The sequence below is a fragment of the Triturus cristatus genome, chromosome 10 (genome assembly GCF_964204655.1).
Source record: "Triturus cristatus chromosome 10, aTriCri1.1, whole genome shotgun sequence".
Taxonomy (NCBI): domain Eukaryota; kingdom Metazoa; phylum Chordata; class Amphibia; order Caudata; family Salamandridae; genus Triturus; species Triturus cristatus.
In genome coordinates, this window is record NC_140593.1 from 898,576,189 (window position 1) to 898,603,148 (window position 26,960).

Below are 26,960 nucleotides of genomic sequence, written 5' to 3' on the forward strand. Positions count from 1 at the left end.
TCCGTCATCCGCACAGCACGACCGACGCGCATGACGGAACCGCTCTGTCACAAGCATCGAAAGGGTTAAAGCCTGTCCCAAACAATCAGTAGTATCTAAGCCAGCAGAAATCACATATCTGATCACATCCTGAACATCATGAATGGATGGTGCCAAGGTAGGACCCAAGTTCTTCTGGGACCACTGGCAAGATCTCTCTGGCCATGTCCCGGAAAGCGTACATATATCACCCCAATCAACAAACACCGACTGACTTCAGTGTTTGGCTGGCTGAAGAGTAGTTTCCTTAAAGTGGGAAAGAACTGGGGTTCACCTTGCTGGTGGAAGCCTGAACCACAAGACTCTCTGGAGTAGGATGCTGTGCAAGGGTCACCAGGAGGTGGCATGGGGCATCTTGCTACCTGCCTATTCAATGGTGCACACAGGGTTTAGACCAAGTGCCCATATAGGCATCAGTAAGGGCTTCACTGAACAGAAGCAAGGGCTCAGATAAGCAGCAAAACAGCAGTAAGGACACATGCCTCGACTTCAACTGAAAGCAGTAAAAGGTTCAGGACTTCAACTGCTCATCTGATCACCACAACAATGGAAGCACTCTTCTGTTGGTCCATGTAAAAGCAGTCATCATCATAGTTAGTTTAATTCATCCCCATCCTCACCATCATCACGGAGTTGTTGCAAGCTCTGGTCAGAGTCTGAGCCAAAGCCAAAAAGACATTGGAGCCTCTGCATTAGTGATGGCATAGGATCAGAATTAGATTGTACTAGGACCAGGTGCACTGTAGCAGATTCAGAGTGCAAGGTCAGTCTAGGTCAAGCTGAAGCTGGTTTAGGGTCCAACATCAGAGTTGGTATTGGATTCTTCTCTGGCATTGGCGGTACCAGTGTAATGAACGACAAACTGGCAAGTGTCTTGGATCTGCTAGCACTCTGACAGCCCCTGAGGATACTAGGGGTCCAAAGGCACACCAGAGGAAGCTGGAAGAGTGCCAAAGATAAGCAGCATAGCCTCCCTTAAATGCCTTGACTCAGTGCAGTGGAGTTGATGGCCCAGGGAGTATCAGCATCAACTGCAGAATCTGCTCCTCTATCCAAGATTGGAAGTGAGACAGACTGATACCTTTACAATTTCTCTTTTGACAGAGAGGCAGGATGGGGTCAAGTCCTGTTTTGTCTGGTTATGCTTCTGCTTGGACTTCAACTTTTAGAAGGACTTCAACTGTGAAGGCTACTTATCGGGAGAGTCTTGGGAAACGGGTCATCACCCTCGACAAGGTGCGGGAATAAAACATGGCCCATGACTTCTTCCTATGTTTGGCGGTGTACAGTTTCGATTCACAGTTCAGTATTGCCTTTGGGAACAGGAGGACTCACTCATTACACCACATGGAGTTATGGCCAGAACTCAACCACCAAAGAGACATCTCATGCTGGTCTGAGACCCTCATCTTTTTTCAGCAGTCATGGCATCGTTAAAAGACTGTAGTATTGGAGGGTTGGGGGAGGGGCGCATTGGAGTATCATCTTGCTCACTGCAAAGGTTTTGAGGGTTACTGATAGCACTGAAATAGGAAGCAGAGCTCTCTTGTCACGCTCAAAGGCGCAGAAAGAAATTAACTAACGATAGCGCATACACGTGGCTTTGCCCGGTCATATAGGCAGAATGAAGCATACGAGGAGCTGCGCTCAACCGCCCAGAGGCATGAGGGAGCACTATTATGAAAAGTTTCTGGATCAAGTCTGGTATATATTTAAAAGTGAGGAACAGGCAGTTCGAGCTATCCATCAGAATCAACAGCATGCCAGGCCAATTCATCTGGATTGAACACTGTGCAATGTCAAACCATTCACAAAACAGAAGGTAAATCACTTTCTGGTCAAAATCAAAGCACTGTGACTAGGCGCAGTGTCTTAGAGATGAGGAGACCCTGATCGTCAGACGGGGTTTAATAATGTACTGGAACACACAAACAAATTATATAGTTGAAGTTTCCTTCCTTCTTTCTCTTGCATAATCTCCGCCATAGCACAAAAACTACCTCCCATTTCAGAGGACAGAGAGGGTCAATCCACCAAAATAGCATTTCGACAAAACCACCAATTTACTTATTGAGGTATCTGCCACAGGATCACAGTGCAAAATTAATGCCTGCAACATGTATCTACAAACCGTGGTTGCCCTGCTAACTAAACCTCATGCAGAAGCACAAAAAGAAAATATTTATCTTTAGTTGGCCAGGATATGAACTTTTAGCTAGAGCATAACAGGGTTTGATGTAGGAGGCCAAGTAACAAGTTCAGTTGCTTGTAGGAAACAAACTGGCTTGCCAGAAAAAACTGAACATTATGCATTTAATTCAGACATGACACCATTTCAGCACATTAAGAGCCCAGCATAGCACACTATAGCTAATAAAGTCCTTAATTGTGATTTTGCACACTTGATTAAAAAAATTAAACCAATAATAAGGTAATCAAATGCCTGCATGCAAGAGAAGAATAACCAGAACATGTTAGTTACCTAGATAAATCTTTCAGGTGGATTCTCCATTTAACCACAGATTCCTCACATTGTGATTATTCCCAAGGTGTCAGACTGGTTCCAGAACTTTTAAAACCGTTCTCTTGCACGCTGGTAGGTGGCCCCATGTAACTCCACGCTGACATTGTTGCACTCTTGAAGTGATATGGCGAGCTGAATATAAGCACCACTCCTGCACGTGGATGTCAGTTTTCTTATGCTTATCCATGCCTAGAGACAGAGCCCATCACCAAATTGGCATGACCAGTGTGCAGAAAATTAGATTTTTTTATTTTTTATTTTTTTTTTAAACACAGTTCGGAAAGGTGGGAGGGTCAGTGAGCAATCTATGGTTAGAGTATCTACCAGAAAAACAATTACCATAGGTAAGTAACTTGTTCTTCTGATGGATAGTTCTGACCAGAGTCTCCTCACCTTTTGAACAGATACCTTAATAGTAACACCCCAGCTGACATGTCTGTCAACCAGCTTATACAAAACACTTCTGCAGGCAAAATGACCATCTTGATGACAGGACTATTGAGGCAGTAGTGCTTTGTAAGCGCGTGTACTGACACCCGCATAGAATCCTGGCAAATACCCAGGACGGACACTGTGTGCTGAAGTAGTCGGGGCTCCAATGGAATGAGCCTTTAGGCCTTCAGGGGACTCCATTCTTGCCAGTACATTGGAGATCTTGAAACAGAACACAATTCATTGACATGGTCTGCATCTGGCCTGCCTTGCTCTTCTTTACCCCAGCCAACCCCAAAAAGAGCTGATTGTCTACCCGATGTTCTGTGGTGCATGCAATGTAAAAACTGAGTGTTCTCTTGTGATCCAAATGATGAAGTCTCTCCTCCTCTTCAGAGGTCTGAGGCAGAGCAAAGAAAGATGGGAGTGTGACAGCATGTCAGACTAAAATCGTATTATCACTTTGGCCACAAAATAAGCTTGGATCTTCAGCACCAGCTCTTCTAGGAATGTAGTGCAGGGTGGTTGGACAGTAAGAGCCTGAAGCGCACTTACAGGCTGAGCTGATGTTATGGTAATCAGGAAGACTGCTTTGAGGGTAATGAGACGTAATAGACAACTGTGGATTAGCTCAAAAGGAACACACATTAAACAAGTAACAGCCAAATTTAAATTCCACTGTGGCATCACAAAAACCCTTGGTGGAAATAAATAATGCAAGTCTTTCAGAAATCTCATCATAACTGGTGATTTAAACACTAAAGCTGATCCGGCAAGTAGTCTTTAACAGTGCCCATAGCAAGTTCCTTTTGGGCCAGTCATAATCCACAAACATGATATAGTGTACCACCAACACCACCACCACCCCCATGGAACATCTCAACTTTAAGCGCCACACGGACAACGACAATCATCAGAGGCACCTTTGCATACTAACCCCCAGGCCCGCACTCCAGCTTCTGCATCACCATTGGTCTTCATAGCGTCCCTAGCCTTAGACTCCAAGGACTACATCTTCCTTGGCAACCTAAATTTCTACATGGACGACCCAGACAAAAACACTGCACACCTCCTAGACAGGAGCATGCTCGGAATGACTCATTGTCCACGACCCTACACACACCGCAGGACACACGCTGGACCCAATTTTCACCACCTGCAACCATGTCACAGAACTCACATGGACCGATCACTCCATCAGCCACTTCTGCATGTCCAGCGCCCACATCGCCACCACCAAGGTGACCAACACCCTCCACTGGAGGTGGAGGTGGAACAAAATCTCAGAAAGCAGCTGGGTGAATGCCTTCATCACCTCCAACCCTGCTACAACTACCAACCTTGAACAGGGAGTGAAAAATTCAACGCCTGGTTCATGAATTGCGCAGACAGCATAATACCCATCAAGAACGACATCCAGAAAAAATCCTTCAAAAAAAAAAAAAACAGCTGGTACTCCCAGGAACTCAAGAACAGCGAAACTAGACAGCAAACAGTTGGAGAGGAGATGGCACACCAGCAAGGACACCTCAGACAGGGCAGCCTTTAAGAACTCCCTTAACCTCTACCATCGCCTGCTGAGGGAAACAAAGAGGGCAACAAAGAAGATAGCTCTTGCTGCACGCATCGAAACCAGCGCCAACACAACCAAGGAACTTTTCAACATCGCTAAGGAATTCTCCAACCCGGCTGCCAGCGAAAAAACATCACACTCACAGGAGCTGTGTGACAACCTCGCCCACTTCTTCGACAACAAGATAACAACCATAAACAGTTACTTTGAACCCCAACCCAAACCTACAGACTTATGACATACGCCACCACCGTAACCAACAATCACACACTGACCCCCTGGAATATCCTCTCCATCCAGGACACCATCTGCACTATGAGATCCATCCACTCTGGAGCTCCCACTGATCTATGCACGCATTACATCTGAAACCTCAAAACATAAGGATCAACCAGGAACTCACCTCCCTACTCAATACCGCTATCACCACTGCAACATTTCCCAATGCCAGGAAACATGCCAAAATCAGACCATCACTCAAAAAAGTATTTGCCGACCCAAACAAACTAAAAAACTACTGGCTAATCTTCCTGCTCCCATATCCAGTGAAGGTACTGGAAAAGCTCATCAACAATCAACTCATGACACACCTGGAGCATAACCAGCTACTCAACACCTCCCAATTCGGCTTCCACAGCAATCACAGCACCAAAACTGCTATGATTGCAGCCACCCATGACATCCGAACCCTCCTCTACCGAGGAGAACCATCAGCTTTGATCCTTCTTGACCTCTCGGCAGCCTTCGACACCATATTCCACCACACACTGATCTAAAGAGTCCACCATATTGGCATACAAGAGGACTCATTCAGATGGATCACCACCTTCCTCATTGGAAGAACCGAGAAGATCCACCTTTTACCTCTGAACCCATGGAGATAACCTGCAGTGTCCCCCAGGGCTCATCCCTCAGCCCCACACTCTTCAACACATATATGACACCGCTGGCTAATATCGTCAGATCCCAGTCTCAACAATTTCCTGCACAGACGACTCCCAACTCATCCTCTCACTCACAAACTCACCGACGACCCCACCAATACCAAAACCAACTTCCACAGATGCATGGCAAACGTTGCCGACTGGATGTAGAACAGCTGAACACAGACTAGACGGAAGTACTGATCTTTGGCAACAGCAGAAACAGATGTGACGACTCCAGGTGGCTATCAGACTTAGGACCTGCGCCCACTCCCTTCAATCTTGCCAGAAAGCTCAGATCCAAAAAAAACAGTTGATGGACAGAATGCAGAACAATGCCATACATTCACCCCAGTACATCGATCTGGGCCTAAATCCATCGTTTTTTTGCTCACCATTGTCCAGCATTCCGTCCGTCAATTGTTTCCTTTCCATATGACGTCCTAAGTGGGAAGGGTATGCCCAGACGTGGGTCCCGTGCTCACTACACCACTGGATTCAAGCTAGCCTGGCTGTTAAAGGGTGATGCCCTGAAACCGGTCCCAGGATGCTAGTTTCCGGTACAGGGAGGACCTGGGTTGACAGTTCGGGCTGGACTGTTCGAATAAGGAACAGGGTCAAGATTGATTTGCATATGGCTGGGTTAAAACTAGGGTGGTGTGGTGAGCAAAAGAATGATGGATTAAATCCAGATCCTTGTGACTGGAGGTGAATGTTTGCATTGTCCAGCATTCCGTCCGTCAATTGTTTATTTTCCATAGAAAGCTCAGATCATCGTGAAAACAAGCTCACCATGAAATCACAGATCAACAGTCTCATCCACCAGCTTCCTCACTCTGTGCATGCTACGTAAGATCTTCAAGTGGCTAACCCTACAAACGAGACACACAGGATTTTATCACCAGCCGACTGGACCACAGCAATGCCCTCTACATAGAATTCTCTGCACACCTCTTACAGAGACTTCAGACCATACAGAACGCCACAGCCAGACACATCCTCAGCCTTACCCCACGAACCCACATACCACCCCACCGGAGGAAACTCCACTGCTCCCCATACAGAAGAGATGCCAATTCAAGCAGCTGACCCACGCAAAAACGGCTCTACATAACCAAGGACCTGTCTACATTAACCACTGCTTGAACTTCCACCAACCGACGAGAAGACTACACTGTCTTCCTTTCACTTGCCCATACTCACCGCATCTACCGAAGCAGAAATGGAGAATGCGCCTTCTCCCACATCGCAGGAAAGACCTGAAACAGCCTCCCCATGGACCTTTGGAACATCACCTCACTTCTGGGATTCATAATGGCCCTCAAAACCTGGCTGTTAGATTAAGCCTCAGGGGACCAGCAAGAGCCAGGATACCCAATCAGATGATAAGCCATGCTTTATAAATCCTGATTGATTGATGAGGTCAATTGATGCCGGTCAATCGCCAAACATTGAGATGCAGACTGTAAGGGCCTGGATGCATCACCGTGCCATGCTGCTGCGACAGAAGATCCTCCCAAACCAGTACCTTATTTGGAGGACAAATGCTCATGCTTTCTTGGTAAAAACTCTTCAAGTACAGTCCTGTACCACTAGAATGATTTGGGCCCAGCTGTTTCTGGTGTTCTTCAGAACTTGGGCAGGAGAGGAAGCAGTAGGGAGGGATACAAAAGTCCAGAGCTCCACTCTAGGAGGAATTCGTTTTTGAGAGACAGCTTCCTTTGGAACTCCAACTCCAAATGTAATATTGCGTGTTCTCAGCAGTGTGGGAACAATCAAGCCAAGTTTGCCCCACTGATGGAAGACACATTGCGCCACCTTCAGGTATAACAGCCATTTGTAGTCCGCAAGGTGTCAACAGCAGTTTGTACACCCTCTCATTTAGAGATCCTTCCAGGTAGTTCACCACCACAGAAATTCCCTAGTGGTCCAGCCACTTGCAGAGCTGAAGAACCTCCTGGCACAGGACCAGAGAACCCACGCACCCCGGTTTGTTGCAGTACCATATGACTGTGGTGTTGTCTGTGAGCACCTGCGCCAGCCTTCCCTTGATGGTTATCAGGAAGGCATTCAACGCCAAGCCAATCACCCTCAACTCCAACAAACGGACGTGGAGGCAAGTTTCCGCAGGAGACCAGAGGCTTTCGATTTCCACCTATCACAGATGGACTCCCCAGTCCAGAAGGGTTGCATCCATCACCACTGTCAAGTCTGGTTGGGGCAAGGAGAGGGGTCTCCGACTGACCAAATCAAGGTCCAGCAGACACCACTGTAAATGTTTTGCAGTCTTCTTTGAAATCTAACAGATACACCTGGTGCTATGCCCACTGGGACATCAGATTTCTTGCAGAGCCTGCATGTACCATCTGGCATGTGACAACAGAAGAATGCTGGAGGCCAGCTATCACAACAGTCTCAGAGCCATCAGCACTGGGATCCAGGACAGGGGCAGAAACATCAGGACCATAGTCCAAATGTCCTGGACTCTTCTCAAGTGGAAAGATACAAAATCATACCATGTCTGAAAAGGCTCCAATGAACAGGACCTTCTGTGAAATATTGCCTCTCATCCTCCCTCTGTGCATGTTTGTATTCGTGATCAAGTGGCAGCTGAACATTTGAGGCGGGCAATATTTATACAATACAATACGTAACTATCCTAGGTAGTGCAGACTCTCATAACCCTGTTGCTTTTTTAAATTTTTGAAGCTTCTGTGAAAGAGTCCGGTGCGACTCCAACACATTGATAGTGTACCCCAACAACGTTACGAGGTTGGCCATAGTCTGGAGATGTTTGACAACTGCCTGGGCTGAGTCCATCTTCAACAATCAGTTGTCTAGGTAGAAGACTGGTACCCCAACCTCCAAATGTGTGCGGTAACCACCACCATTACTCTTGTCAACATTTATGGGGAACTAGCTCGGACAACATTGAATACTGCACACTGAAAATTCTCCTAACCTACTGTAGCACCTGCAGGACGGATATTTGGAAATAAGCATCCTGCAGGTTCAACGCCACTATCCACTCTCAGGAGTCTTGGACAGATCGAACCTGGGCAGACGTGAGCATCCTGAATTTGTCCTTCTGCAGGAAGGCGCTGAGAGTGTGAAGTTCTGTGATAGGACAGAGGTCTTCACTCTTCTGCACAAGGAAGTAGCAGGAGTAACACCTGCTTTATGGTGCTTCTTGTACAAAGAGCCTGCAATTTCTGCTGACAGACTCAGGACCTTCATCTGATGGCGGTGGAATGTGGGGCAGGGTTGAAAAAAGAAAAGGGCATAGTCCAGACTGATCAATTCGAAAACCCATTGGTTTGAAATGATGGCTGGTCACTTTGAGCAAATGCTGAATCCAGACACTGATAGGATGGCTGTGTGCCAGGAAATAGGCACTAAAGAGGCTTTTGGATCTGTGTGAGGTGGAGGGGCAGTGGACTGAGCTGTCTGTTGTCCCTGATATCCTGGGCGTCGTCTTTGTGAGCCTGGAGTCATACCATGAAAGGGGTGGGAGATCTGCAGAGCTGGTGGTGGGATCTAACGCTGGCAGTATTGAAACGCCCCTACTATAGCCTCTAATGGAGAAAAATTACAGATGTAACTATCTGGGTGGCGGGGCAAGGAATGTACCGTGGCCCTGCTTCGTTAAAATGTTCCAGGGCTGAATCTGCTTACTTGACAAAAAGGTCAAAACCTAATGTAGGTGAGGTGCAGAAGTGCCACACATCTGCAGAGCACCCGACCTAAGCAGTTGGTTGTGTCCAAGCCAGAGCACTGCAGTCATACTGGACAGGGACATCCTAAGAATTTTGGTGGCCCTGGGCCAAATGTATTTTGAGAGCCCTGTTCGGAACAGCTTTGAATTTCTGGTTCAGTTCAGCTCTTTATGCAGTCTTTGGCCAGGTCACTGACAGTGCACAAGAACACTCATCCAAATTCTTAAAGTTTACATCTAATATTCAGGGATAGTGACATGCGTTTTCAATATTATAACACAGCAGCACCTCACTAATATCACTGCAGATGATCTATGCGACACCCTTCCAATTCTCATATGTGAGGTCCTATTTTGATCTAAAAAAACATTTTTATGGATGTTACATGGATCAAACATGTTTCTGCAAAATATTGATTCTCACACATCACCCATATTAAATATAAATTAAACGAAAATGGTATTCCATATGTTTAAGAAACATTCAAAGTAATCAGTGCAAGACTCTAAAGAGTTAGCTTTATCAGGGGGTCCCCTACAAGACTAGGGACCTGGGCCAGATTGGGTCGGGAACACTCAGAGGTTGTCTGAAACTGTTGGTAAAGCTTCAGCTATCGTCTTTCACAGAGCATGAGAGTAGCTGCCTAGAAGACAGATGGCCTTTATAGATCACAGAGCAAGGCTCGTGGACAAGAAGATGCGCTCGCCAAAGGTCTCTATCAATTTAGACTTGTGAACATTTGGGGTGGTGGGGAAGGCATTAGAATTTGCCGTACTAGTGGATCACTGCTTAAGCTCTCTGCCATGGGGTGTTGTGTAAGGAAGTTACGGTCACCAGGTGTTGGTCGATGGCACCCAGCGACCTGCATATCGACTGGTGGTCCCGAACATGGTTTTGCCAAAGTGCCCAAGAGAGTATCCACAGGAGCTTTGTTAAATGGTAATAGAGATGTTGTAGGTGCTTGATCAGGCTAGAGTATTTCTGCAAGAACCTCTACATTAGATAGTTGTAGGTCCAGTACTTCTGCCACCCTCACGCAACAACGAAGGAGGTACTTTCTTCGGTGGCAAGGTCGGGAGGAGAAACAAGGTCAGTATCTGTTGAAGTATCCAGGCCATTGGCATCTTGTAGTTCCCCATACCAATCGATCTCATCATATTGGGGTGCAACATCATCTTCATCAAAATGTTCATAGTCTGAATCAGTGCTGAAAAGATTGTGTAAAGTCTGAGCTCTAGTACATGGTAAGCGCAAAGTGTCAGAATCAAAGGAGTTGCGGCTGGCTACACTACAGTATGATCAGGAAATGGCCTTGGTTGGAGCAAATCTGCACAGTCAGAGTATACTGGGTGGCAAATCCTCCTCCAGCGTCTGCAGCATCAATCAGCATTGATGTGAAGGTAATGGGTGCAGTGGATGGCACAAGAACCGAAGTCGGCACTGGAGCCAGTACTGAACCTGAAGTGGGATTAAGCGACACAGATGGCGACAAGGAGAGATCCACTGGAAGAAGTCTGGCTGGAGGCCCCTGTGGATCCTTGGGGCCCAAATGCACCCCAAAGGGCCGGAAATGTGCAGCATAGCCTCCCTAAAGGCCTCTGCTTGCTGTGCGGTTGGAGATTGACCCAGAAATTCGGGGAATATCAGGTCCAGGCTTGGATTCTGCACCGATGCAGACTACAAGTGAGATCAAGTGGCACGTTGACACCTTCACGGTCTCTCTTTTTTGGATTTACCTGAAGACTTAGACTGTGATGAAGATCTGCCACGGGATCTACAGAGTGGGAACAGGAAATGCCTTTCGACCTTGACCTACCACTGGATGGAGTCTTCTGATCTTTGGCATCATAAAGCCTTTCCACTGTGGTCCCGTGTGGCCTTCGAGTTCATTTTGGAACAGCAGTCGCAGGTCCCTAGGTTGTGTTCCAACCCGAGGCACCACAGAGGATCTGTCACAGACATCAGTTTCTGTCTAGAAAAGTTTAAAAAAGACTAAGGAGTAGCTCCAGATCCAGGTCTGAAGGGGCAGAGAGAAAGTAGCTGATATGCAGCTCTGCTCATCACTTACAGAGCGGAACGACATGAGAGGAGTACCCCACAACACCACCTACCGGCATGCAGCAGTTCTGCTTTAAAGTTGCCGGATCCAGTCTGACACGTGGGGAATGTTTACAAAGTGAGGAATCTGCAGTTCAAAGTATCCATCAGAAATCAACACGAAGAGAATAATGGAAGAACAGGATGAAAACATTCTCAAAGCTTAGGATTTCATAATGCAATCCATCAAGAAGCAGCTGAATTGGAGAAATAAGGAATGCAAGCGTGGTAGCCATGGTAAGCTCCAGAAAGGGACAACAGAAAAATCGAGGAAAGTTGAGTTCTGAATGCACATATCACGGTGCAGGATTGGAAACTAAGAAAACAGGAGGCACACTGAAAAACGAGTTACAGACGTGAGAAACAAAGATTGGGAAAGGTTGCAAAGAAGCAAAAGCCAGGAGAGTATTTTTTGGGAAAATTAGCAATGAGTGTAAGGTCTACAGGGTCTCATTACCTCATCAAATGAGAGCACCATGTAAAGCAGAAAGATAAGAAGAAAATGAAAAACAGGGCATGTGAGGAGGCCCAAGTTAAATTATGCAAGCAAACATAAATGGGTATGTCAAAGTCTGAGAGTGGCAATTGACTGACAAGTAGGATTGCAAAGGGTAGAAGAGAAGAACAGGAAAAGGCAGAAGCGCACATTCTGGAAAAGCCAGCCAGACTAGAAGTGAGAAAGAGGCAGACGGAAACGCTATATGTTTACACAATGCTCTTCAAGGACCAAGCAGAGACTGTGCATACTAAAGTATCTGCCATGCAAAGGGCTAACTGTATGCCCTTGGAAATCTCATCAGTTTGCAGCCAGATAAATGTAAAATACATTTAAAACTGAACTCTCCCTTGAAAAATAGAAATTCAAAAGGCTTTCTTCGAGATGAAAGTTGTAGTGGGCGATTACTGAATCTTTACCTTCGTGATATTGTTGCTGGAGCTCCAGATCCTGGCATGACAAAGGTTCATTTACTGCAAGGACCTCAGAGACTCTATCACAGATGTCATTCTGGTGCGGTGAAGACTCCTCCTCCAACCCTAAGGAAGAAGTGGCTGCATCTAATACTAATTCTTCCAGGATACTTGAACTCTGCTGTGGTGAAGACTCATCCTCCATTCCTACTGAAACTGTGCCTGCGCCCAATTTTAAGACATCAGGGACACTCTTATGTGAACTCTGTTGCAGTAAAGTCTCTTCATCAGCTATCTCATTTACTGCTGGTTCACCAAATGTTAATGCCTCAGGCTCCTCGCTCTCCTTATGTTTCTCTAGTTCCATGGCTTCTGAAAATAATACAGGGAAAGAGACAGTGGATAGCAGCTCAAATTAGCAAAGCTATTGAAATAAAGTTACTAGTGTTTCACATCATCTACTAAACACATTAATAAATGTTAAATATACCATTCTGAAGTAAAAGAAAAAATGAGCACAACTTTGCTTCTCAAATATACCTTCAATACTGCTTTACAACAAAAGAGTTATGAAGTCCATGTCATCTACCTGCAGTACTTCTCTTCAAGAGTAGCACAATAATGGCATAGACTGGTCCCATGGATCTGGCCTCCATAAGGTCTTGAGTTCTCTTGTACAAAAGTACAGAGGATCAGAGGCAACAGAACTACTATGGGCTCGGGTGGGAAAAAAGGTACGGAGCGGTGCAATAGAACTTAGCTCTGTTGGACTGAGAAACCCCCTCTAGTTACCAGTTGAACTGTTGTGTATAGTCAGGGATGACAGGCACTCTGTGGGTTGCTAAGTTGGGGTATTTGCAACCTTAATAGCAGGGTAATAGGGAGGGGGTGGGGGGATAGTTGTGTGTGTGGAGGGGGGTGTCATAGTTAGGTACGTATTTATTGTGGTATGCAACAAGTGCAAACTCAGGTCTGCAGTGATGACAGTGTCCACTCCACTAAAGGTTCTTGAAAATCCAAAGCGCGACAATGGCAATCAAAAAGCAGAAACAGTCCCTAGTGAAAACATGGTCCTGGAACGTTAACGGGCTCAACGGGAAATTAAAAAGGGCAACTATCCTGCAATTCATTAAAAACATGCACCAGATGTGGTCCTCATACAGGAGATGCACCTGAGGGGAAATTATTGTAAAGCCTTAGATAGGTACGGTTATACCCTGTTGGCTCATGCGGGGTACACTTCAGGCTCCAGAGGCGTGAGTGTGCTGGTCAGGAAAGCATTTCCCTTTATCCCAAACCAAACCTGGGCAGACTTACTTGGGAGATACCCAGTGCTTAGTGGAACGTGGGAAGGAAGAAGACAACCTGTGCTCGGTATATGCCTGCCCTCGGCTTACAGCCGGCAACACTTGGTGTTGGGTCCCCTGTTACTGTAACTACCAGTGGGCAGACTGGTTATGGGAGGAGATATGAACGAAAGTCTCACCAAAATTAGATCTGGTGGTTAGGGGCCCCTCGGGGTCACATATCAAGACAGGCTCAATTGAGTAGATTCCTCGAGGCAATGGGTTTGGCAACGTCTGGCGACACCAGCACCCAGCAACATAGCAGTTCACACACTTTTCAGCCACAACAGGCAGTCTGGCCAGGCTGGACTATCTAATCACACAGTTCGCTAGATTGGGGGAGTTCGTAGATGCCACACGTGGCCCGTGGGGTCACAGATCACTCCCCGGTAGATGCAAGACTATCTGGCCCAGTGAAAGACTACACTACGTGAGAGGGGGGGGCGGAGCAATATTTTGAGGACAATGTGGGTTCGGTCAGCTCGAGTGTGACTCTGTGAGCGGCATTCAAGTCGGTCATGAGAGGTAGGGCCCAAGCCAAAATCGGGGCTCTACAAAAGAAAAAAAAATGCAAATGCCCGAATCAGGAGAAAAAAATCATTCAATTGGAGGTCAGAGCTACTGGGGCTGATCAGGAGGGCAGACGCAGATAGACAGCGCCGAAGGGCGCGACAAAGAACTCAGGGACCGGACGGAGGACAGCGCTAGGACGCAGGCACTGGCCACGCAACATAAAATATACGAAGTGGGAGACAAGGCGGGCAAGTTGCTTGCCTGGCTAGATAAGAGACAAGCGGATGGGGGTTTGGTTACTGGCTTAATTGATGAAGAGGGCGGCTGACAGGAGCCCGGGGCAGAAATAGCAGAGGAGTTCGCCAGACACTATGAGGGGGAATCGACACATCCGAGTCGAACCATACTGAGGAGGAATGCAGGGAGTTCCTACGCGACATCGCCCTGCCAAAACTCAGAGGAAGATAGAGAGACACTAGAGGGCGACCTGACAGTGTAGGAAATAAAACTAGCAACTCGTGCCCTGCAGTCAGGGAAAGCAACAGGGCTGAACGGCCTCCCAGTTGAGATGTATATAAGTTTGCTGGACGTAACTGCAGAACATCTAGCAAAAATGTTCGAGCAGGCACAATACGATGGAGTACTCCCTGTCGACCAAAGAGTGGCAGTAATCGTGGTAATTCCGAAAGCAGGCAAATCACCAACGGAGTGCGGATCTTTTAGACCGATCTCCCTACTCAACTACGAGGTCAAGGGACTGGCCAAACTCTTGTTGATGCGTCTTGCAGGGGTGACCGGTACTCTCATACACCCAGATCAATCCGGGTTTATGCCCCACCAGGGTACAAGACTAAACCTCTGTAGAATGTTTGTGATACTGCACTTAACATGCGGCGGTTCAACAGAGCAATCGGCACTCCTGTCCCTAAATGTCAAAATGTGTAGAACGGAACTTTCTCTTTGCCGTCTTGGAAAAACTGGGTATGGGCCCTTAATTTATCAAATGGGTAAGACTTTTATACGAACAGCCCATTGTCAGGGTGTGGGTGAACGCCACAGTGTCTCGAGCATTCATCCTACAGCAGGGAACTAGACAGGGCTGCCCTTTATCCCCAATCCGGTTTGCATTGGGCCTCTAACCGCTCGCGGCTTGGGTTTGACAAGACCCTCTGATCTGGGGGATTCCACTAGGTGAGGAATGGGAGGACAGAATCTCGCTATACGCGGACGATGTCCTCCTGTATGTGAGGAAACCAAGGCACTCAATAGACCGAATACTGCAGATCTTCCGTATCTACGGAGAGTATTCGGGATACTGGATCAACTGGGATAAGTCACTGCTATTCCCCCTCTCAGGAGGCGTACAGGACCTCACGTTTAGGTGTGTGGTTCGTATTGAAATGAAGGGTTTCAAGTACTTGGGCATTCATATAACAAGAGACACAAAAGAATTCTATCAAAAGAACCTGGGCCCACAGCTGGACGGGCTCGTCGCAGATAGTAGACACTGGCGGGTCCTGCCTCAGACCATGATTGGACAGGCAGCCATGTTCAGAATGAAGGCTCTCCCCCGATTATTATATACTCTACAAAATACACCCTATGAGGTACTCCCCTCGTTCTTCCAACGTGTGAACTCAGAGCTCCGGGCATTATGGAGTGGGGCGGCCCCAAGCATAGCTCTAAATAAACTCCAAAAAGGGATATATGACGGGGGTCTTGCGCTACCTGACCTCAGCAGCTGCTACTGGGCCGCCCAGTTGGTGAATGTAAACGGGTGGATGTTCAACGACAGATCGGATCCAGCCTACAGAGTAGACAGGCTAGCCATGGGCAAGAAGGGCCCAAGAGCGATTCTGTATAGGAAACAAGGGAGTGCAGACCTCCCGAACCACACGAGAACAGTGGTAAAAGCTTGTAAGGCAGCGGCAAAGTACCTGGGACGGGAATATGAACTAGGGAAGGGAGAGTGGCTTAGATATACCCAGTTGGGACATGCCCTGCAGCAACACCTGAGAGAGGGGGACATTCTGGTTGCCGCCACTCTACTGGAGGATAGGACCCCGACAGATCACCTGCATAACAAAGCTATCTTCCGACTGTATAAAAAAATAACAACCAACGCCCCAGACCCAATGGGCAAGTTGCGAAGAACATGGGAGAAAAATGTCAACTCAATGGAAGATGAAGAATGGGTAGAGGAGCTCCAAGGCCTGAGGGAGGTAGATATTAGAGCAAGGTTCTGCTTGATCCAGATGAAAGTATTACACAGGGTATATTACCCCAGATCAGAGCTACAACAGATGGGGAGATGCGAGAGTACGCAATGCCACAGGAGTTGCGGGATGGAAGGGGCCTTCTACCATTTGATACGGGAATGCACGGCCCTGCAGAGATATTGGCAGAGGGTGGCAGTGCCAATGTCTGCTGTGGCGAATCTAGAGGTCCCGCTGGCAACCCAAATGGTTCCTGCTGATAACTGCAGGGAATGAAGACTGGCTGAGACATACATAGCCCTGACAAGGAGCCTGCCCTATGATGAAGCATGACACCCTGCGCTCTGGGTGTGTGAGGGCCCTAATTCCGAAAGGAAGGATTCCCCTTTCCCTTCCTTTCTAGAGGACAACCTACTATTTCTTCCCTGGGATCTCTCCCCCATTCTCCTCCTGTAGGGACTGCATACCCTTTTTGCTCGTGTCTTAACAAGGGACAGAAAATTTGGGGGGCCTGGCACACTTATCAGGGGCTATAAATGTTTAACTGGCGTTGGATTGCACCTGTGGCTAACCAATAATTACAGACACTGTAAATTACAAGATAAGCATAGAGAAATGTATTGTAACCTTCATATGTTGATTATTTGTATGTACAAGTATTATGTAAGTACCAATTAAACAAGTTTTTTTTTTAAAGTACAGAGGATGCTTAACATTTCTATCAGCAACTGAACAGACAAAACGTCATGCTCAGTGACAACAAAAAACAAGGGAGGGATTGGTAGACTCTATAAACAAAGGGTTCACTGTTCTGGCTCTATTTCCCTCAAGACTCATCATGAACGTAGACAATTAGTCCAATGTAATTGCCATTAATGTAATGTTATATGGAATTCGTTTTTATATGTGATAAACTGAGCCGGAGGGGACGGGGAGAGAACAGTGTGGGGTAGGAGGAGCAGGGGTGGTGGGGTGGAAAAGATATATATACTAATAAGTTGTGACAGTACATTAGCTCCATGTTACTGTATGTTTTTGAAAATCTAATACAAATTATATTTAAAAGGGAAAAAAAAGAGTTCACCATTTAGTAAACCAAGCTTTGAATCATTAGAATTCCAGCTAATTATTGGCAAAAGGAGAATAAGAATGCTTGTGATAAAAACCCACTTAGACAACCTATAGAACAAGTTACTTACCTTTTCTGGCAGAGACCCTATTTAGCTGCACATTCCTTACCTTAGAATATTCCCCAGGTGGCAGACTATATCCGGGAAGTTTTTATAGCAACCTCCTTGCGTGCCGGTTGGTGGCGTCGCTTGGCTCTGCATGGCGTCGCCTGTGCCGAAGTGACGTGTGCGTTGCCTATATATGAACCACTCCAGCACACCCACTTAAGTTCTTGACTGTTTTTCTGCACCAGAAGTAGAGAGCCAAACTAAGGAGGAACGACCAGTGTGTCAAGGTAAGGACTTGAAGGATTGCTTCGATGAGAGTTACACAGGTCACTGAATGGGGAGAATGGGAGGGTCGGAAAGGAATCTGCAGCTAGATGGAGTCTCTACCTGATAAGGCGTTACCGAAGGCAAGTAACTTGTTCATCTGCTAGAGACTAGTGGCTGCAGATTCCTTCCATCAGAATAGATACCAAAGCAATTTCTCTCCAGAGGTGGGATTGCAGACTGTTACACTAAGGAATCCTGTAGGACCAAATGGGAGAAACGCCCATCACGCCGGACTTGATTTAGGCAGCAGTTTTTGGCAAACATGAGCACTCACGCCCATGTAGCTGCATTACAGGTGTCGAGAACTAAAAGTCCTCTAGGGAGAACATTGGTTGACGCATTAACTTTGGTGGAATGAGCTCTCAAGCGCTTACCGGGTTGTTTCTTAGCCACTGCATAGCAGATTTTAATACAGATGTTAATCCATCTGTAGAGGATTCTCTTGTGAATTGCCTTGCCTTTCTTTGCACCTGCAAAGCAAACAAAGAGACGATCATCCAACCGAAAGTCTGTAAAATGACAGTGCTCTTTTTGGGTCAAGACAGTGGAACCTCATTTCTTACTTGGTAAGATGATGGGGACGGGAGACAAATAAAGAAGGCAGAGTGACATTCTGCCCAACGTGAAAAGGTAACCACATTTGATAAGGAGGAGGCATGGGTCTTAAGGACCAGCTTATCAGGGAAAAAGGTTGTGTAAGGGGGTGAACTGAGAGCAGCTGCAACTCGCTAACCCTCCTGGCAGATGTTTTAGCCACAAGGAAGACTGTCCTTCAGCAGCCAATCATTGAGGTATGGGAAGACTGGAACCAATGACCTCTGCAGAAGTGCTGCAAGCACTGCCATCACCTCGGTGAACACCCAAGGGGCACTGGTAAGGCCAACGGGGAGCAAAATGGATTGATCATGCTCAGGGCATACCATGAACCGCAGGTAATGCTTGTGGGCAGGCAGAAAAGGGGATATAGAAGTCGGCGTCCTGAAAGTCCAGTGCTACCATCCAGCCACCAGGGCTTACAGTACCTGAGCCAAAGTGAGTATTTGAAATTTCCCTTATTCAGGAAGTAGTTGAGAGGGTGTTGGTCTAGGATAGGATAGAGGCCTCCATTTTCCGTCAACAGAAAGTAGCGGGAATAGCAAACACAACTTAATTCTGATGCCGGTACACTTCTTTATAGTTTCTTTGGCCAGAAAAACTAGTACTCCTTGTTGCAGTAGAAATAGGTGGCCCTCCGTCAGCCAATCAGTGGCAAAGGTGGTGGGTCTTATGGAAAGGTAAGGAATAGCCCCGGCAGGCAATCTGAAGCATCCATTTGTTTGAAGTGATATCTATCTATAAGGTCAGGTGGAGCTGATTCCTGTTGCCAACTGGGTGGCCAGGATGATAGGAGGGCAAACTAAAGAGGCTTTGAGGTTGCGGATGCCTAGGGTGACGGATTGGATCGAACTCTGGCTCTGGTTCCCACGAGGCTTGTGGTAGCCGCATCTCCGGCCACAAAAGTACTGATGCCTGCTGGCCGTGGTGGCTTGGGGGGAAAAGGATGCGGTTGATAGCCCATACCATAGCCATGGAAGGAGCGGAAGGCAGAATGCTGCTGTTGTAGCCAATGGAAAGCCCCAATGACCCAGAGGTGGCCCTACTGTCTTTAAAATAGTCAAGTCCCAAATTCACCTGGACATCAAAAAGGCAAAACCCAATGAAGGGCATGTCCTTAAGTGATGCCTAGACTTCTCCCGAAAAGCCCGCTGTCCCTCAGCCAGACCTGACATCTGAGCACCACCGTGAAAGCAATGGCTCTGCCAAGTGAGTCTGTCACATTCCACATCTGATCATGAACTTTGCAGCATCTCTGCCATCAGCAATAGTTTAGGAGAGTATGGCTCCGGCCACCTGTGAGAGCAAAGGTAGCACTTGCGCAACTGTATCCCACACAGTATGGGAATAATGGCCTAATAAGCATGCAATGTGCACGGGCTGCAGTGCCAGGCAGCTGGAAGAGAAAATCCTCTTTCCGAAGGTATTCAGCTTCTTGGCTTCCCTAGCCGGTAGTGTGGTAGGAAACACGTTGGGATTTATCTTGGAGGTGGAGGCCTGGACCACAAGGCTTTTAAGGGTTGCATGTATTAAAGAGGGAGGCTGGGTCCCGAGGTACGGGCAGCACAAGATACTCCTGTGCATATGAGTGCCTGCAGAGGGCAGAGATCAGTGAGGGCTTCATTAAAGGGGAGTAGGGGTTCTGAAGGAGATAACTCAGGATAAAAATCTGTGTCAAGACATTGGTTTTAATCTCAACCATAGGCAGCTGAAGGTCCAGGGCTGCCCCAAGAATCGCCAATGCAAAGGAAGCCCCCTTTCACCTTAGCCACTGTGGGAGGACAGAGGAGGCCAGTGTCAGGCGGTGTCCAGATCACTGGCATCAGCCAGGTCCTCCTATCATGTGCCATCAGTTATGGACTCCGCTGAGGGGTTGGAATAGCCATAGGGATCATTAGATCCCCCCCATGCATGTTGCTCAGAGGGTCCTTCAGGGACATAGAGATCCATTTCCAATTCAGGCCATGTAGGCCTGGTCGATGTCAGAACCAACGTTGGGCAACGCAGGTCCGGCTCCATACTGGAGTCGGGAATCATGATGGGTTTGGCATCGATGATGGGCGTAAGTGGCACCTAGAATGGCACCACTGAAACTGTCCCTGCAGGAAGTTTTGAAGTCGCAGCCAGGGCCGATCCGCAGGTTGAGCCCTAATCGGACTCCTTCCGAACCCACGGACATGAATCGTTCCAGAGGAGTTAGACCGACCAAAAATAAGGCTCGTGGCCTCAAAACTCGCAAAGTTGGGAGGGGCCGCTCTGGTTCTGGAAACCTCAGGGAAACGCAGAACGGACCCAGTGTCAAACTGCGGCTCCACAGGAACAACCTGGAAGCGGGGCCTGGATTTGTGGTATCATTTCTCAGTGTCATCCGATGAATGAGTCTGACACGGAGAAGTCGAAAAATGATTCAATTTCTTAGAATTCTTGTGAGACGTACATGAAGAAGTCCAGTATTGCAATGATGATATGCGCGAGAGACACTGGGACGGTCCCAAGACCTCCCTCAAAGCAGGACCTAGAGCAATGTTAAGTCGCAAAGGAAGCAGCCAGAAACTCCATGACCTGCTTGCAGATAGCCTTCGGATTTCTGTTCTTGCAAACCTTACAGGCCGTGGAGTCGTGGTCCACTTCTAGGGACACACAAACACACACTGATGGGGTGAGAAAAAAAACAGAGGTCACCGTGCTGGGGTGGTGCCTATATAAGCATTGCAAATGTCACTTCTGGAATGGAGAAGGCCGCTCTGAGCCAGACGCCGCCACCTACTTGTGCACAAGTGGATTGTTCAAAGGTTTCTGGAGCCAGTCTGACACCTGGGGAATATGCTTATGTAACGAACTGCGACTAGAAGTCTTTATTCAATGACAGAATTTTAGATCAGTATAACATTATCTCTATACAAGACAAAGTTGTTCAATTGTCTAATGTAAGAATGTACTAATGGGGACCAGACCAAAGATCAAAAGAAAGTAACGTTCCCGCCAGATAAGCAGGCCTGACTTCCAATGTCTCGCAATAACAGGTCTGTCACATTTACTTCCTGTGATAAATTGGATGATGGTTTTGCTAGAGGTGAAATGTAAACGAAACTAGACCAGCCCAAATATTTGTACTGCTTGGTTACAATACTGTCACAACATGCAGCAGTAGAATCAAAACAATTAACATCATAGACAAGTAACCTCAGAGAATATAGTTAGAAGCATATTCCACTTAGGGGATAAAAAGCTTAGGACAAGAGTGATTCATCACAAAGAAACCAATATCATTGTTTTTGCCCTGATGAAAAAAGAAGGGGGACTGATTGGTGGGAAAAGAGGTTAGTGAAGTGTGATATGAGCCACAGGCTGCTCTAACTTTAATGGTGAAGAACTTCAAGAAGGACTTAGTTTAATAGAAGGCAAGAAGGAGACCTGAAGCTCTGACGCAATGAAGAATGGCATGAAACTGGTTCAGTGGTGCAACCAAAAAAAATAATGTGAGATAATAGTCTGAATAGGTCTAATCATGCAAGATGTTTAATGAAAAGTGCAGACGTTTATCATGCACTCACTGTAATGAGCGGCTATTTAAGATCATGGGCTAATGCAGTTAAAGTAATAAGTAAGGAAGTAGAAGACATGCAATTAAAAGCAAATGTTAGTTAAAAAAGTGTTCAAGTTAAAGTCATTTAAAAATGTTAAAATTACTGGACACCAATCAACTCCTTCATGCAAGGAGATACTGCACTCAGATGTCCAGAACAGACCCTTACAGGGTTCGGCATTTTAAAGAAAGCTTAAACGAAAACATTTAGGCACAAATGCTAAGATGTCATTTGGTACAATCTTACAGCATTAAATGGCAAGTTGGATTGCACCCCGTGCATGGATGGAGAATGAAATTCAGATATAACACAAAAAAACAATAAGCGTGCCAACCCGTTTCAAACGGCAATCTTCATCACAAGGATAGTGATAATGAAGATGGGCTGATGTAAAGAGGAACATCATAGAACCTAAATGTGTGTTAAATCTAGTAGAAAAAATAAGAGCTATCAGAGTGCCACAAGAAATTTTTGGAACATTAAAGTTTCAGAGAGAAGAACTTGAGGGTGACAAAAAGTAAACTAACATCTCCTCCACTATACCTTCATGATGTTCCTGATGAAACTCTGAAAGTTGTTCTGTTACCAAAACATCATCTGCATTGATTCCACATGCTTCATGGATACTCTCCTTGCCTGAATTCTGCTGTGACAGAGACTCATCCACTCCTAATGAAATAGCTTCTACATCAACTCCAAGGATATCAGAGATGCTCTCCTTATTTGAATTCTGCAGCAATAAGGACTTGTCATCAGTAATCTTGATTTCTAGAGAAACATTACTGGCCTCAAGCCCTAGGACTTCGGGGGGACACACTTCATTTATATTTTCATGTGGCAATGGCTCATCCTGGGGCACACAGGTATCCTCAGATCCTAATAACTCCAAGACATCCTCAGTTCTTCTTGGAATAGCAACTCCCTCAAATCCTAGGTCCACTGGAATACTCTCTTCATTTAAATTCTTCTGTTGTAAAGACTCATCCTTGGAAAGCGCAGTTTCCAATGGTAAGGTGGCCACCTCAAATTCCAAGACATTTGGGACACACTCTATGTTTGGATTCTGTTGAGGTAAATAATCACCCTCAGAGAAGTCAGTTGCTCCTTGAATAGCAACTGTATGAACATTTAATGATTCGGACTCAATTTCCTTATCTTCCACTATTTTCGTAGACTCAGAAGATACTAAAGAAAATAAAAGAAAACCACAGGTTAACAATAGTGTAGGGTTTGAATGTGTGTTTTAAAGTGTTATCATGTAAGTGTTGTACACTTCAAAAAAAGAAACTGCAACACACTAAGTTTTAGAAATAGGTATCATAGTTCAAGTGACCGGGAAAGGAGTAACCTTAAAATGATAAGCATTAGTGCAGTTTTGTTGCTTAAAAAAGTAGAGCAGAGTATGGTAATATATAGCTCCAGGTATTTCAGGATTTACGAGGGCTAAGACCAAAAGTCACTTTTAGATTCTGAGAGTGATGAAAGGTATTGTATTCAGAGCCCATGGAAACTAAGAGCTAAGTGGATGTTGCGAAGATGTTACTTTTATGGCAAGACTGAAGAGCTAATTACCTTGCAATTCTTAGTCACATAATGAGGTTATCCTTGCATGACTATGTGGACGATATGAGAAGGAGAAAAGCACTTTTATACAACGAATGGAACAGATTAATCACAAGTCTCGTGGTCTCTTCACAAGGAAAATGTGTTTAATCATCAATCTGGGGCAAGCAGTAATGAAAAAAGATCAGAAAACCTCATCCCCGATTCAATGGATGTGATGCACGTTTACTGCAATGTATTCATTACAACATTAGCTTTGTCAATGGCACATTTATGCTCCTAAACACAAGTGGTTGCTCAGTTTGAAAACAGAATACAACTCTTGAGAAGGGAAATGTTTTTTCTGCATAGCTGTTGAACTGTACAACATGAGAGAACAGATTGAAAAGGTAATCTCCACATACATAATGATCTTAGAAGGTAATATCCAAGCGTAACAGTTTTGTAGGAGAAGGTGTTGCATTCCTGAAATTTCTCTATACAAAAAAGGCATGGGATGGCCAGAAAATGCAATTTATGTAAAAACGAAAATGTCTAATGGAGAAAGATGCGGTACAGTAAGGGGGAGAGGAGAGAAGGATGGAAAGTGTTAATAGAAGGCAGGTCGTTTTGGTTCCAAAGGACCCTAAAGAGGAATGAGCTAGGTAGGCAGAGGAAGGCAAACAAGAATTCGAGATGTGGCTGCAATAGAAAGATTCAGTAAATCTAGTAATAGTGGACTAGATTTGCCAATACAAAGGCAGAAAGCTAGACAATAGCGGAATGGTTTTGTGCATGCAAAAATACAAGAGAAAGAGTAAAGAAAGTTGCCAGCAATGCCTGGGTCTGCAGTTTTTCCTCAATGAATCTGTGCCATTCAAGGTGAGGAGGCAAGAGTAAGTGATGCTCATGGCAAGAGCAGGAAGACTGTAATGGGATACCAAAATGGATTAAGAAGCCCAACTGTTGTAAAACTAGGTTTAAAGCCCACGTTCACTGAACCAGATAGTAACCCAGATCTTAGATCAACATGACATGGAGTAGACTATACGTCTTGTGGTTAGTCCAATTGGCTGTTAGTTTAAACATTCTGAAGCAGGTTATCACTCAGACATCTGGATTATAAAAGTGACAGCATTTAAAAGGGGAACAGAGATGCAAACTGAGCAGGGATAGGCAAGGTTGTTCAGATATCGCTCAAAGACAACAAAGCTTTGTCTGTGCCTAAAAATATGCAGAAGTTATTCAGTGTACTAAATAGTGAAGAACAATGAGTAAGCAAGACAAACACTATTGTTCAGGGCGGGTAGGTTTGTGTTAGAAATATGTGGCTTTCAACTTATTAAAACGTTTTTTAAATAGCTACCAAAGTGGACACAAAGTTCAGAGGCCGATCAACAGCAGCAGACACTAAGTAAAAGTAGAAATAATCAAACAGGACTTACAAAGAAGGAAAGAGAAAGGTTGAGAGTGTCAGTTATTTTAAGGTAATAGAAAGACTTAGAAACAAGGGAGACACAAAACAGGGGCCCAGGGAGAGAATGTAGGACGTTCACTTCCAAAGCAGTGTAAGTGAAGACAGAGTTAATAGCAACTTGCGTGGGTACACTAGAAGGTATAATTCAAACTGTTAACAAGTGGTGAAAAGTGTGTTTGCAAGAAGATCAAATGCTGTATGACATAGTGCAACTATTAAGAGATCAAAAGGAAGTTGCAGAGATAGGCTTTAGAGGCATCAAGAGGAGATGACAGCTTAGGTGCAGTATAACTGAACTCAAGATTTCACCAGGATAAAATCTTCCAGTAACTAATTAATGAGAAACAGTGGCAGTAAGGAGCAGTAATCAACCAAAACCAAAGAGTAGGCTCAAGAGTTCAAAAGGAGAACAGAGTTCAACATCCCAGGGCAGTAGATTTTCTAGTGAGGGATTCAGGCTTAAAGCACATCCAACATACCTCCCTGAAGTTCTTGCTGAGGTTTGGAGATGTGTTGCAGTAAACTCTCAACCATTTCCACTGCTACCAGAGCAGCGACTGGGTTATTTTCCATCCTCTCGGGTCTACTTTCCTTGAGTAAATCATGTTTTGGGAAAAACTCATCACCAGCCACTTTTGCTTCTGGAACACCAGCTTCATCAAACGTTGGGGCGTTGGGGATGTTTCCATTGTTGTCCAGTGTTTCTGATGACTCGAAAGGTACTACATGAAAATACAGGGAAACCAACTCAGTGATCAAATATAAAGCTTGAAGCAATACTTCTCGATGGTCAGTGTAGGTCGTACAAAAGGTTGGTTTGAATTTATTTCTTCCACAGACACTGGGACCTCATCTTGAAGCCATTTATTGAGGCGAGAGATATGCAAGTGAACCAATACCTCATATACATAGGATTTTAGGGATGGCTTGCTAGTTTAACTGCAGTGGCTCTATGAAGCATCTTGCAGTCAGCACAGTGCACATCACCAATAATGAAAAGGGGAAAATCTACAGTTAGCAGAATATTTAAGTTACTGAGTTTTTGATAAAGGCGTTTTTAGCATTTAGAGCACTGATGAGAGAAATCATCATCTTTCGATATATCCAAGCAATCTATCTCAACACAAGCCATTCTCTACTCCTTCGCAACAAATCTGAAAAGTGGCAAGGGGTTTTAAAATCGAAAACTATTAGTGTGAGCCACAGGTGCGTCTCTCAGATTAACCCTTCTGTTCATCAGGTCAGATGTATGCAGAAGGTTGATACAACTCCCCCACCACCAATCCTTTCTAACACCTCCCCCACCCTGTCAAAAAAGGGCAGCCCAGCTGGATTCCATTGTCCAGTGGAGGAAAATTTGCAGGGTAACACGAGCAGAATAAATCCCAAATTATAACATGTGCCCACTAGGAAGCATACACATAAACAGTGCATTCTAACTTAACACCATGCAACACATGCCACAGACCATTTCCTCCATGAAAACAACATCAGGAGGTGGTCCATCAATATGCTACCCCCTCAGGTTTCCTTACTTCGATTAGTGCATTAAAGAGAAGAGGTATGTTTTACATAAGGAAACGTAATGAAGGTGCTTCATTCTCTACAACCAACCTTGTCCATAACTTCCCTGTAGCTTCCTCTTGCGAGCTGTTCTTCTAACCTTTTAAACTATTTGTGCTGCTTCAGCCCTTTCAATTCTAGTGACGTGTTTCTATTTTTATTATCTATTCGCTATGACAATTTATTGTCTCTTTGGCCTTACAAAGATGTGGTGGACAGAAGAATTTTACCCTTATTAGTGCAGATAATAGTCATAATAATATGATGAACAATAATTCTAATCATTTAGCAGCACAACAATGAACGCTCTCTAGGATCTTAAAGATATATTAAACTCAATGGCATTCAATGTCTTGCAACTAAGGCACAACCTCTTAACTAGCTGTCATCTTGCTGCACACCTT

General features: G+C 45.6%; 1 protein-coding gene across 50 annotated transcripts in view; it reads right to left on the reverse strand.

Moving 5' to 3' along the window:
* Positions 1–26,960, reverse strand: part of MAP4 (microtubule associated protein 4) — a 1,793,677-nt gene that overhangs the window by 910,623 nt on the left and 856,094 nt on the right. For 29 of the 50 annotated variants that reach the window (XM_085628664.1, XM_085628660.1, XM_085628658.1 and 26 more), the window contains 3 exons: positions 25,473–25,715; positions 22,518–23,159; positions 12,220–12,585 (listed from right to left, as the gene is read on the reverse strand). The exons of 2 other annotated variants lie outside the window; for them this stretch is intronic. In XM_085628664.1, coding sequence (XP_085484790.1) covers positions 12,220–12,585; positions 22,518–23,159; positions 25,473–25,715 — 1,251 coding nt within the window. The remainder of the gene's footprint in view (positions 1–12,219; positions 12,586–22,517; positions 23,160–25,472; positions 25,716–26,960) is intronic. 19 more of the 50 variants (XM_085628688.1, XM_085628686.1, XM_085628680.1 and 16 more) reach the window with 2 other exon arrangements.